A 14,479-nucleotide genomic window follows, 5' to 3' on the forward strand; every position below is an offset into this window, starting at 1 on the left:
TAGTGCATTCAGAAATGTTCATCAGGTAATCTTTTAGGAAGTAGCCTACATTTTTTATACCCAACTGTCAATTCATTAAATTGACATTTAGCCTCGACGAAAATCATGGGATCTCAAAAAACTCGAGTGCATTTTCGATGTGTAAAGGGGTTTCTTTATTAATGATCATGTGGGTCAGGGAATCCCTAGCAGACAGTCGGCACTTTGCTTCCATCTGGTGTTGGAAACGATGGTCTTATACATGCAGGGATACATAAAAAATTCAGCGCAGAAAATAACACGCAGGTAAGCAGTATGTGTACATCCGTGCGTGTGTATGCATGAGTGTGCGTATAATGAATCACTCATTTTTTATATGCATGTTATTATTTTTCAAAAACTCTACATCTCTGATATGTGTTGCAGTTATTTCACAAACAAACAATGACTTAGTCTGGCAGGGCTGACGCATGGCCTCAACATCGAACTGAAGACAAAATCCCCCTTAAATGTTCTAATAGCAGTGAGACTGCTCACCTGTGCAGAAGTGCAGTTGAAGGACTGCTCACCTGTACAGGGGTGTAGCTGAACGACTGCTCACCTGTACAGGAGTGCAGTTGAATGAGTGCTCATTTGAGGGGTAGGAGGATAAGACAAGTGAGGGCTGAAGGATACCCTTTGACGAAATGCGAACTTTTACATTTTGGTTTTTACGCTCTCTTCTTTAACTCCACAACATATCCACCACAGAGGGCATGTAGCCACAGCAGAGATTGTTCAGTGCAGTATAAATGACACTTCATCATCACACACAGAAACACTTGTACACTTGTAAAAATACAGACTACAATAAATACATAATACATTTATTTCTATGTCTTAGAATTAGTGCAACACGCAGAACAGAATGAGGATGTGCAGTCCGGTGCTTCTGTTTTATGCATGAGAGGTTCCAGCAAGATCATGTGACTTTCAGTCAGTGAAGCGCTCAAACTCTACGGATACTGCAGTTACACTCCCACACATTACACCAAAAAAAGAACAGGAAGAATACAAAATGCATTTAATCCTTATTTAACACTCTCAAATTATTATTATTATTAGTATTATTAGAAAAGTTGCTTGGACATTTTGGCATCAAATGTTTAGATGTAGTCATTTTCCAGGCACAAGCCTCCAAAACTAGTGTGTAAATGCTCTGGCCTGATAGCGGAACTGTCCTGGACCAAAGCAAGTAAAGTCAATTATGAAAATTATGACAGTTTTCACTATAAAATCTCATAGTCAATACACAGAGGAAGTGACATCACATGCAATATACCAATACACCAAAAGGAGTGCTATACAAGAAGTGTGAAAGCACAATTGCACCAATGGTGTCTGACCACTAGAGGTCACCCTCACAACTCAAAAGCAGAACTGTGCAAACTGTTCACACGAAACGTTATAACAACAGTTACAGTTAGACACAAAGCAGCACAATCCTTTTGAAGATTACAAACACACACACACACTTGATACATAAATACAACCTTCCTGATAAATGTATCCTACGTAAGGCCCTTCATCAGTCGGCTTTTCGCTTTAGTGAGGCCAGGGCCTGTATTTAAAGAGCCTCAGAATCTAAGTGCTGATCTAGGATCAGTTTTCCGCCGTCCATATCCTAACCTCATTCATCCAGCTTAAAGGCAAAACTGATCCTACATCACACATCGCATGAAGTCGGGGTATAAAACTCTAGTCCTACAGGGGGTGCTGTGCCTACAGGTTAAACAGCAGTCCTGGAGGGCCAGAATGTCAGCAGGTTTCTGCGGTGTCCTTTCAATCAGCAGCCAGTTACGGCCTTGGAAACAAAGTGTGCCTTAAATTCAGCACTGAGGCACGGAAATAAAATGTGCATACACAGCGCCCCCTCCAGGACTGGAGTGTGATAACCTAGATGGAATGCAACGACCCAGTCCTGCATTCAGCCGGTCCGATCTCACCATTAAATCTACCCCTACTGGTAAAGTCTGTCATCAGTACAGAATGCAGTGTAAACACCCACAGCCTTCGCTAAACAGTAACAGCGCACACGCTCGGTGGAATGGGAATTCTGGAATAGAAGTGAGATGAATGTCCAGGAAACGCCCTGACCACGCAGTCAGGAGGACAGGGGGCAGCGACGCCCCCCCTCAGAGTCCAACCGTGACACCAGCGGTCCGGTGGCCCATGCGCTGGGGGTCAGTACACGGTCCAGGTCACCTGCTGAATTTTACCCGGGCCAACGAAGTTGTGCAGCGCCCCCCGCGACTGATCTAAGAGGGGGGGGAGGACAGAGAGAACATTTTCAGCATCCAATCAGCAAGCAGAGGCCTGCCTAACACAAACAAAGCCAGTCATGCGTTTTATGTATCAGTTAATGACTCTCCTATGCCAAAAAAAAAAAAACACTCAAAGACTGCAGTTAAGAGTGTTAACTTAAGACTGACTGTGATGGCCCACATATTGGGAGTTTCTGTAATTTCTCAGATTAAGCTGTTCTGAGATCAGCAGGAAGGTGTGTGTGTTAAAGCTGACCTGTGCATGGAGGGCCGTTCAAACTGACCTGAGATCAGCAGGAAGGTGTGTGTGTGTGTTGAAGCTGACCTGTGCATAGAGGGCCGTTCAAACTGACCTGAGATCAGCAGGAAGGTGTGTGTGTTAAAGCTGACTTGTGCATGGAGGACCATTCAAACTGACCTGAGATCAGCGGGCAGCCATGGAAGTTGAAGATCCTGATTTTCGGACAGTGCGTCAGCACCGCCGTCACCGCCTCATCGGTCACAAACTGACAGCGCACCATATTGAGCTCCTGCAGCCAACCAATTACAGAGCAGTGTTACATATCACTGACCAATTAGCACCAAGCAACAAACATCGCACCATCTGGGAAACCGCTACATTGTGAATCTTTCTAAATACAAGCATCATACATCTCACCTCTCTCTATCACAATAGCACTTAGTATTTGTCTCATAAGCCCTCTTATCTTCTGTGGGTCTAAAGAACTGGCCACAAAACCCATTCGAAACCCCAGGACAGCTGCATGCCCAACGACGCACACTCCCGTGCGTCCTGAGGGTAAACCTGCAACCGTGGCAACGGGAACACACACGCGCGTACCTTCAGGCTGCCGGAGCACACTCCAGTAGCCAGCCCGATAACACCTTCGTCTGTCACCTGGCGGAAAACACCGTGACAGAAGGGTCAGAGTTCACCATCTTTGGAATTCTGTGAGTTTCATAGATTATTCACAGAAAACTGTTCAAATCTTTACCAGTCACATTTCTTCACATGATTGAACACCTGAGGTTAGTAACATGCTTCGCTGCAAATTCTCAGGGATCTGTAGGATCCCAGCTTCTAATGAATGGATACTCAGGCCTGGACCTCCAATCCAAATCCAGCCCAGGTTTTCTTTCCCCCAGGTAATTAACTGAACAATTAGTGCTACTGATTGGTCAGGCTATATTCACCCCTGACTCTCACGTAAAGGGAGGGTGGAAAACCAGCAGTTTGTGGATCTCAAGGGCCAAAAGGGGTCAAAGGAGTTAAAGTATTTCAGATGCTCGGGCCTGTTGCACTATTCCAGACTGTAGTGGACTCCTCCTGACTGGACTTTTGCCTGGATTTACCCAGGGGTTGCCGAGGTACTGTGACACACTCAAACTCAAACAGCATGCATTGCACATCACATTACATTACTGGCATTTAGCAGATGCTAATGGTTAATGTGGGCAGAAGAAAACGGGCCCCGGCCTGGGCCAGAAACGCCGGGGTCGCTCACCTCCACACTGTTGAATACTTCAAAGTATGCACACTTCTCGGAGTCTGATGTAACTGGGTTTATTGTTAGTAAATCAAAGATTGCATACAAAAACCCGGGCTGATCTGCGCAGTTCAGTACAAACAACAGTCATTCACGAAGTAAAGACAATACATCCAATCATTCCCTAATCACTCACCAAACACTCTCCAGACACTCTTCAACTCAGTACTTCCCACTTATTTTTCTTTGTTTTCTTAGGTCTTGTTTTTGACGCCATTATCTCTCGGAGGCATGTTGCAAAGGGTGAGGAGTGGCATTTTTTGGGGTTACCCTCCCCCCCCCCCCGCCCCTTACTCACGAGGGTTTCTGACAAGTAGACGCTGTGCAGGAGCCTGCAGTTGCGAGCGAGGGCCTGTAGGGCGGCGTCGCCCACGCTCGAGCAGCCCCTCAGCGAGACAACCTCCAGCAGGGGGCAGCAGCGCGCTAACGCTAACACGCCTTCGTCCGTCAGCCCGGTGCAGCCGCCCAGATCCACCACCTGCAGGCTGGGGCAGGATTCCGCCAGAGCACACACTCCTGAGAGAGAACAGTGCTGTTAACACAGACACACTCCTGAGAGAGAACAGTGCTGTTAACACAGACACACTCCTGAGAGAGAACAGTGCTGTTAACACAGACACACTCCTGAGAGAGAACAGTGCGGTTAACGTGAACGCACACAGGCGCACACACGCCCCCCCCCCACCCCCCCCTTCCCTTCCCTGTTAAGCACTGAGATCTGGAGATGGACAGAGTACTGCCCCCTGCAGGACGTCCACGTCCTGACGCGTTTCTAAACGAAGGCGGGCGTGTCGTGGTGAACAGGCGGCAGGTGAGTGGTACCTGCTGAGGTGATCTCTGGGAGGCCCCTCAGGAGGATCCTACGCAGCCCGGGGCAGCGGGTCTGTCGCAGGGCGGAGTCCGACACGCGGCAGATCTGCAGGTCCAGCGTGTGAATCCCGGGATGCAACAGCTGAAGGCAGCGCAGCAACGGGAACCCAAATCAGCGCCACACATTCAGTGCATTCTGGGTTCATTACACCTGCATTAATTACACTATGATGTACAACACATAACCGACCACTGTGCATTTATTCTAATCTCGCAAAAAGAACACAGTGTTCTGTGTCTTCTAATCTTAAGAATGTCTGAGCTGCATGGACCTGGGGGTGTGGGAGGAGTAGGGTGTGTGGAGAGGGGGGGCAGTTTCCTTATGCCCTCTGAGATCATGCAGTGAGATGTGGGGGAAGGGCTTGGCTTCCTGGGCCTCTTGGTCAATCATAGGACACACAGAGAAATGGGCACCAACACCATAAACTTTACTAAAGTGGCATTCGTACTTACACAGAGCATCATTAACCCTCACATATGAATATGCACGTGTATACACCCACAGACAACTATTTAATGAACTAACACCAATTATCCCAGGGTGATTACTTGTCTATTTTGTATTGTTTTCGTTTGTTTTACTGTACTATTGTTTTTGCAGTTCTGTGTTTCTGCTCTCCTGACATCTCAGAACACTGTTCTGATTTACACGTAAGGGAGGCGCTACAAAAGAAGATAAAGAAACAAAAGGCAAAGTTTTATGACATCTGTTCCAATGCGCTCATTTCAAACTACACCCACCCAGGTACAAAAACTGCAGAGCCATCCATAACCATTGTTTAGAAAGACTAAAATGTATTAGAATGTGAATACCTAAAAAAACGCCCTGTAACCCAGTTCATAGTAGCGAGGCTTGCAGCTCTGAACCTCTTATCGGTTGCTTTCCTCTTCCAAGGTCGCACTAAATTGCCTTTGACTGTACTTGGACTGCCGGTTGATTTCTCTGCTTTCGTCCTTGATCAACCTTATCCCCGTTCCCATATCGACTCTCAATCATGTCCATTCTATCTGCCGCGTGAGACGAGATGAACTTTCTTCTTCACCAGGTTTCTTTGGCAGTGGAAAGGTGTTAAACCCGGAACTATGCTAACGCCACAGATGTAGGTGGACCACTATGAATAGCTATGCCGACACACGCTTTATGTAAATGCATTTTTTATGGAGACCAGAAGAGGCTTCACAAAGATTTCTAATTACCTGACTGATGTTGAAATCCGTCACCGCGCCCTGTGAGGTCATTATCCGCACCAGTTTGTCCTTAATGCCCACAGGTAAAGATACAATGTCGCCGTGGTAATTGTCGGCATATTTTGCGAGGCAGTTCAGGCTTCTGTTAATTCACAAAATAAAATATGATTTGGATATTGTGCAAGTGCGATTATTTGAAAATAGAGCTTGGATATCACATCCAGAGGCTAGTCATCCCGTTTTGAATAGGCTGTAAGTAATCGGAGCAGGGGAATTCTCCGACATAGACATGACGCATGAGCATACGAAGTATGCAACATCTTCAGTCAACATTTCCCCTGAAAATGTATGGATACATCTAACATTTTTATTTTATACTATACTTTTTATCCACAAAATATGGTTTTATGCAAGGTTATTAGCCTAGATAAACGCCACCATTAACAAAAAACAATGTCAAGTTAATGGTCTAATATCGTTTGTAGTCTAGCTGTCTCAAACTCTGGCGATACGGCTAGTTAAAAATACTATTTTAAGCTACCTAGCCATCTAGTCAATCAGATAACTTCACAGTTTGCCTCATTACGCTACTCGTATAATTTAATCACTGAAATATATATTTTTTCTAGCTAACAGCAAGCATCAAGCATAAATTGAGCTGACAGCAGGCTACTTACAGGTCCAAGAGCGAATATACAGCCATGTCGTTTGTTGCTGCCAATTTTAGTTGCTAGACTTCTAAACTAACTGGCTAGTTATCAAGCTTAGGCTATCCTATAGACAACATATGACTGTTTTAAACAAACTCGAACTCTACATAGCTAACTGGCTCAAATCTAACGTAAGTTACGATTATTACGATATCCCCCAAGTCAGAGTGAAAATTTTGCGTGCAAAAATAAATTAGGCGCTTATGGAATTCCTTTAAAACAATCTAGAAAATCTGCAGGACATCCTGCAATAATATGAATAATATGGCTCTATGGCTACCGACCGTGTCGCACATTTATGACAACAGCAAACCCTATGCATTCTGGTAATTGTAGTACATAGAAAAATGCTTAGTCCTTCATGCTGTCCGGGGATTGCTGGTTTCTTAATTCAAACATCTCTAAGGAATTACAGGTTATCCGTGGAGACATAATCCTCAACGGTAACTTTTTTCCAGAGCACCATGAGCCGAGGAAAAGCCCATGGCAGTGAGGGAGCGATACAGTGTGAATGGGGGACTGAACTGACACTCTCCCCCTATCAAAGACTTGCTGACCAATGTCCCAGTGTTGCACTATCCCTCTCAGTGGTTTGTAATGGGGTATATTCCTACCCTTCCTATTCCTATTCCTACATATCATTTTCACCACATGCAGTACCATATATTTTCAATGGTAGAAGGGTGAAACTGATTTAGGAATAAATCCCATGCATTTTGAAATATTGCGGGTGGTCTTTATTTTTTTTTTTAAATATGAAAAATTCTACAGGTCCTGGAGCACCTGCTAAGATAGATGTCATCATGAACACATGAACACCAGTACGTACCAAGATTTTTAAATAACAAAACAATGCAGTGTTCTATGCGGTTTCTTAGAATTGGGGAACCTGAACTAGACATGACCCTGAGTTGATGAATCGAAACCGAGGTTTGGGGAAGTACCGTCGGCCCAGCACAGACAGGAAAGAACACTGGAAAGAACTGTTATTTTGGACTAGTGCTTTGTTATTGGATAAGAAGCTGACACGTCATACGTAAATGTAACCTTTGGTGTGACCTATGCTATGATTGGTTTTGCTTCATTATGGTATATGCATACTAAGCCTATTGGATAAGACTGCCTCAGTAGAAGGAAGTTTGTCTATATAAGATCTATGCATTTCCATTGTTCAGAGAGTTCCTCTTATCTCTGCGAAGACAATGGGACCTCCCGCAGGCTTGCGTGGAAATAAATTATTAATAAGACTTTACAGTGTTAGAGTTCTTTCTTCTTACATCGCCAACTCTGCAACAAGATCTCACCTCAGAACCTAGAAGGAAAAGGGGGGGGGGGGGGGGGAGCACATTTTCAGCAGCCAATCAGCAAGCAGAGGCCTGCCTAACACAAACAAAACCAGTCATGCATTTCAGGTATCAGTTAATGACTCTGCTATTTCAGAGCAGAACACATTACAGAGCAGTGTTACATATCGCTGACCAATTAGCACCAAGCACAAACAGTGCACCATTGCGGAAACCGCTACATTGTGAATCTTTCTAAATACAAGCATTATACATCTCACCTCTCTCTATCACAATAGCACTTCGTATTTGTCTTATAAGCCTCTTATCTACCAGTATCCATTTTATTCATTCTGATTGAGTGCTCACACTGAAGGTATGACAGACTTTCCACAATTCTTCAAATCTTTACCAGTCACATTTCTCCATATGATTGTACACCTTAGGTTAGTAACATGCTTTGCTGGAAATTCTCAGGGATTGTTGGAAAATTCCAAGAGATATATAACACCTGCCGTACACCCTTTGTACACCCATCACTATATCAGAGCACATGTAAACAAAAAGAACACAGTGTGCAGATGACCGGGTTCCCATAAGGAGGAACTGTTTTGGAACTGCTTTCTTCAATCAACATCAAAAAACATCAGGAACTTCTAACGGCTGGCATTTTGTTTTTGCCAATTACTTATCAAGGCACATGCAACTTATCAAACTTATCAGAGTCACTAAACATATAAATATATTTTTGTTTTATTTTTTGTTTTTGCCAATGTTTGCAAAACATTTAGTCTACGACCTAAAATGTCAGGAATAGGAGGTGGTTTCCTAAAATGTCAGGAATAGGAGGTGGTTTCCTAAAATGTCAAGAACAGGAGGTGGTTTGCGGAATTTCCAAGGAACATAGCCACAGTGATTTCATAAAGTCAGCAAGATTGAGTGTCAACCAATGAACATCATTTTATGCAAAGTAAACAGATAAAAAATTGATAAACCACTGTGGCGTATTGAAAGAGGAAACACCCATAAGGAGGGAATTAAGGGGGGGTTAAGTCTGAAAAAGTGTATAAAAAAGAATGTAACTGAGGTGATGGCAGAGCTTTCTGCAGAAAGGTCTCGGCTTTGTGATCACTGGTTGAGAATAAAGTCTGATATTCTGAAGATTCTGCCTCATCCTCTTTATTGAAAATATTGAAGAAATTCTGCACAAAGATTGAAGAACTTGTCATCTGGAAACGACGACAGGATCTGCAGGATCCCAGCATCTAAAGCATGGATACTCATGCCTGGACCTCAAATCCAAATCCGGCCCAGGCTTTCTTTCGCCCCAGGTAATTAACTGAACAATTAGTGCTACTGATTGGCCAGGCTATATTTACCCCAGCAGTTTTTGGATCTCGAGGGCCGTGATTTGAACAACAGGGGTCAAAAGAGTTAAAATATTTCAGATGTGCAGGCCTGTTGCACTATTCCAGTGAGATGCCTCCTGGCTGGGCTCTTGCCTGGATTTACCCAGGGGTTGCTGCGGTACCGTGACACACTCAAATTCGGACAGCACGCGATATCCCTCACCCCACGGATATGTTCCTACAGGGCGTTCAGTCATATTACATTACATTCCAGGCATTTAGCAGACGCTCTTATTCAGAGCAACTTGCACAACTTTTACATGGCATTTACGCTGCATCCATTTTTACAGCAGGATACAGTATTACAGTATACTGAAGCAATGCAGGTGAAGTACCTTGCTCAAGGGCACAGCGGCAGTGTCCTAACCGGGTTGCAAGACCAGTACCTTACCCATTGCATTACACTGCCGTCAATCAGGGTCACCGACACAGAGGCATGTTGCAAAGGGAGAAGTGTGGAATTTTTCGAGGTTACTCCTCCCCCTCAATCACAAGGGTTTCTGACAAGTAGACGCTGCGCAGGAGCCTGCAGTTGCGAACGAGGGCCTGTAGGGCGGCGTCACCCACGCTCGAGCAGCCCCTCAGCGAGACAACCTCCAGCAGGGGGCAGCAGCGTGCTAACGCTAACACGCCTTTGTCCGTCAGCCCGGTGCAGCCGCCCAGACCCACCACCTGCAGGCTGGGGCAGGACTCCGCCAGAGCACACACTCCTGAGAGAGAGAAGTGCTGTTATACACACACTCCTGTGGGAGTACAGTGCTGTTAACACGCACACACACACACACACGCCTGAGAGAGAACAGTGCTATTAGCGCACACACACGCCTAAGCGAGAGCAGTGCTGTTATACACACACACACGCACGCACACACACATACACGCGCACACACACACACACACACTCCTGAGAGAGAACAGTGCTGTTACACACACACACACACACTCCTGAGAGAGAACAGTGCTGTCATACACACACACATGCGCTCCTGAGAGAGAACAATGCTGTCACATACGCACACGCACGCACACACGTGCACACGCACGCCTGATAGAAAACACTATTGCCTCTACACACACACACACACTCACACAGGATAGACAGTACTGTTAACACTCCCACAGCACCACCTGTAGGTCACACAGGGGACCATTTTCACCTCATTCTTGGTGAGGTACACACCTTTGGTTTTGAAAGTTCAACGTTGTGATCTGAAGTGTTTTGGCGTACCTGTCCCTCGCCACATTGAGACGGTTTGCAAGACTGTGAAATGGCAGCCTTGAAAAGTCCTCCTGCTGTCGCACCTAAGTTCTGACCGTTTTATAAATGAAGAAAGCTGGAGCATTGTATGTTAAACCGCTCCCCCCTGCCATAAATCTCGGCTGATAAAGCACAAAGCTCAAACGGCCTCCAGACTTCCTGGAGACTTGCAGCCAGAAGGATTCCCAGCCCCCTGGCAAACAATTTATTAGGGGCTCCTGCAGGAGGGCCTGTGATCACAACTCCGAGTAAAATTCCCCAAATTCCAGCTGATAAAACACTGTCCTCTTAACAGACATCCAACAGGCTTCCAGCAGACCAATCTCGTTAGTTTAAATCTCGTAATTAAAAAAAAAAAGAGTAACATTTAAAGGGTTTGAATTTTTAGGCGTACGTTCGTTTATCTTAATCCTTCTGTAGACAACTGAGAGGCCCCGTCTGTCTGTACTCTGTGCTCTGATTGACCGCAGTACCGAAGTTTTTCTAAAGTGCTTTTCGAGTGGGAGGACACAGCTTGGAGTTCCGTGTGTCTTCCAGAAATGTGCAGGCAGGGAAAGGTTGATAAATTGATGAAATCCTAAGCTTGGAATGACGAGATATGGGGAGCTGAGGGGGCAGAACTCCAAACCCTTCCCTCATTCTCCCAGTATTTCACATTAAAAAAACAAAGGTTCTAAACTAGCCAAAAGCAATGCTACCTCAACACAACTTACAAACGAAGACATGATCACCATTGCACAATTATTCGCGTACAATGGATTTCTTTCAAAAGGGTGCATAGACCCTATATATTATAATATATATATATATTGTGTTGTGGCCCTTGTATTTCGGTGCAGTTTTGAAAATCCCAGTAGGAGTGTGCTGCAGTGTTACTGCAGGAATAAACCTATTAGGTGCATCTCACTGTCCGCCTGGTCCTTGGGGAACATGAATATCTCGCGGTGTTTGGCTGGTCCTTGGGGAAGGGGATACTTCTCTGCCTAACGCCATGAGGGCCGCAAGTTAAATGTTTTTTTGAAAAGCTACCATGATTGATAATAAACACTTCCTGTCCAGCCCTTGTGTGAGGGAATTTTTTATTTACTTTATTTAACTTTATTTACTTCTTACTACAAACCTGACAAGGCTGCTCAGATTGCAGGGCTTCTAATTTCACCATTAGACCAGAACTGTGCTCCAAAGACCCAAGCCAGATTAGATATGTTACAAAGAACAGGTACTGGGGGGGAGGGGGCAATCAAATATGCTAATGTTTAAATGTGTGTGTGTGTGTCGCACGAGGGGGGCCACAGATGGCATGAGTGATGTCCCAGCTGAGCTCACCAGGAGAGAGTTATGCTCATAAAACCACATGGACCAGGGCAAGCTTGGCACAGACGAGTTCCAATTCCAAACAGAGGCAGTCACACACCCGCCCAACCTTTGGGCAACTACCCCTCCTGTTTATTTAGCCCACTTGCAGAAAATTCCCACCATTTGTTTTATATCCACATTTAACCTTAAACTGAAGTCAATAGTGGTACAGAAATTTCAACACACATGAAATCATATCATCCTCCTATAACTAAACAGTTAGCTTGACCGGGCAAGTAATCAATTTGGCAAACAAGCATCGTTAACGTTGAAAAACTTTGTTAACCTAGTAAAAACTCTCCTGAATCTCCTTCTGACTGTCTCTTGATCTGCCGATTAGCACTCGCTAACCACATTTACACAGAGCCACAGGTGGGCTCACCTGACGAAACAAGATCGTCACCCAGGTGGGGGCTACACACTGGAGTTTTCTGAGGAGCATGCCCCCCCCCCCCCCCCCCCCCCCCCCCCCCCTTCCCAGTTAAGCACTGAGATCTGGAGATGGACAGAGTACTGCCCCCTGCAGGACGTCCACGTCCTGACGTGTTTCTAAACCAGGGTGCACAACTCCGGTTCTGGAGGGCCGGTCTGCTCGCTGGTTTTGATTCCAACCAGTTACCTTAGTATTGAATTTCTTTAAAATTTATTTATTTTTTCTATTCTTAATTTTTATTTCATTTATTTATTTACTTTTATATCCTTTTGGCATGGTTCACAGTTAAAGTATTAAGTTGCTGAAGATGTTCACTATTGTGATGGCAGTGCCCCGGCCAACTTTTTGGCCGACGTGATGGGGCGTTGTGCTTGCCGGCGAGAGATTGAGTGAGATGGAAGGAATAGGATAAAGTGGAATCTGTCTGGGCGAGGGATCGCTATGCGGTCAACGCAGGCGTGTTGGGACGCCCGCTTGCTCGGCATTGCCGAAAAGCGTTGCCTGAAGGATTGGCCAGCGTATCACTACCTTTTAATATACTTTTACTTGTGTACCTTGCTTAAATTTGAGCATTACCGCACCATGAGCTGGTGTGGTGGCCAGTGGAAGGTGGGAGGTTGGGAGGTTGGGGGGGGGGGGCTGCATTGTTTTGTTATTTAAATATCTTGGTACGTACTGGTGTTCATGATGACGTCTATTTTAACAGGTGCTCCAGGACCTGTAGAATTTTTCATATTTAAAAAGAAAAATAAAGACCACCCGCAATATTTCAAAATGCATGGGATTTATTCCTAAATCAGTTTCACCCTTCTACCGTCTCTTATGAAGTATGCAACATCTTCAGTCCCATTTTCCCTGAAAATGTATGGCTACATCTAACATTTTTATCATATACTATACTTTTTATCCACAAAATATGATTTTATTTAAGGTTATTAGGTAAACGCCACCATTAACAAACAAACAAAAAAAAACAATGTCAGGTTAATGGTGTAATATCATTTATAGTCTAGCTGTGAACTCTGGAGATACGACCAGTTAAGATGCTATTTTAAGCTAGCCATCTAGTCAATCAGATAACTTTACAGTTCGCCTCATTCCGCTACTCGTATAATTTAATCACTGAAATACAGCCTATACCTTTTCTAGCTAATAGCAAGCATCAAGCATAAAAGAGCTGACAGGTTTACAGGTCCAGCGAATATGTCGTTTGTTGCAAAGCCAATTTTAGCTGCTAAGACTTCTAAACTAACTGGCTAATTATCCAGCTTAGCCTATAGACAACATATGACTGTTTTAAACAAACTCGAACTCTACATAGCGAACTGGCTCAAATCTAAGTTACGACTATTACGACAGCCACTAAGTCAGAGTGAAAATGTTGAAAATGTTAGGTGCAAAAATAAATTATGCGCTTATGGAATTCCTTTTAAAAAATCTAGAAAATCTGCATGACATCGTGCAATAATATGGATATATCAAATTGGCTCTATCATAGACATATGTGCTCAATGGCTACTGACCGTGTTGCAGATTTATGACAACAGTTTACCCTATGCATTCTGGTAAATGTAGTACTTAGGGATAACGCTTAGTCGTTCGTACTGCACGGGGAGTCCACCTCATTGTGCATGGGTAATGTGTGTTCATATAATATGTGACAACATATTATTAAAATTATGTGTGGAATATATGTGTGTGTGTCATGCTGTAAAGTGCAATTGTATAGACATTAGTGGAGCCAAAACCACCAGAGGCCATACAGCACAGCAGGTAGAAAAATCAAAGCAATCTTCAAAGCAATCTTCAGGACGTGAGATAGTCCCAAAAGCTTTTTATTACCCCCTAAGTGCACCACTCAAACAGGTGGCCAGGACACGGTCTGTTCGTATGTCGTAAAAAGCCCCCACAGGCACCCCTGGATCAGGCGAGAACCTGTCTAAAACTAATACCTACTTTATTTTAAAAAGCAGTATTTGTATGTGCATGCAAATAACTTGATATAACTTACTTGATATGATAAATGTGATGGACCAGGAAAAATGTCGGCTGAAATACAGGAGATATGTGATACTGTAGGAAAATCTTGAGATTCCCCATGATTGTGATGACGTCACATGTCAAAGTTAGGGTATTCCCATCA

The 14,479-nt window shown here is 44.4% G+C and overlaps 1 protein-coding gene across 1 annotated transcript; it reads right to left on the reverse strand.

The window, feature by feature from the left end:
• Nucleotides 1-824: 824 nt before the first annotated feature.
• Nucleotides 825-6,899, reverse strand: amn1 (antagonist of mitotic exit network 1 homolog (S. cerevisiae)). Its single transcript, XM_064344523.1, has 7 exons — nt 6,565-6,899; nt 5,897-6,029; nt 4,652-4,781; nt 4,128-4,345; nt 3,124-3,180; nt 2,701-2,812; nt 825-2,276 (listed from the first exon to the last, which is right to left on the reverse strand). Exons 1-7 carry the CDS (start codon nt 6,588-6,590, stop codon nt 2,203-2,205), a joined length of 750 nt encoding a protein of 249 aa, XP_064200593.1. The 5' UTR covers nt 6,591-6,899; the 3' UTR covers nt 825-2,202.
• Nucleotides 6,900-14,479: the final 7,580 nt, after the last annotated feature.

This window comes from Anguilla rostrata, chromosome 7, assembly GCF_018555375.3.
Source record: "Anguilla rostrata isolate EN2019 chromosome 7, ASM1855537v3, whole genome shotgun sequence".
Lineage (NCBI taxonomy): Eukaryota > Metazoa > Chordata > Actinopteri > Anguilliformes > Anguillidae > Anguilla > Anguilla rostrata.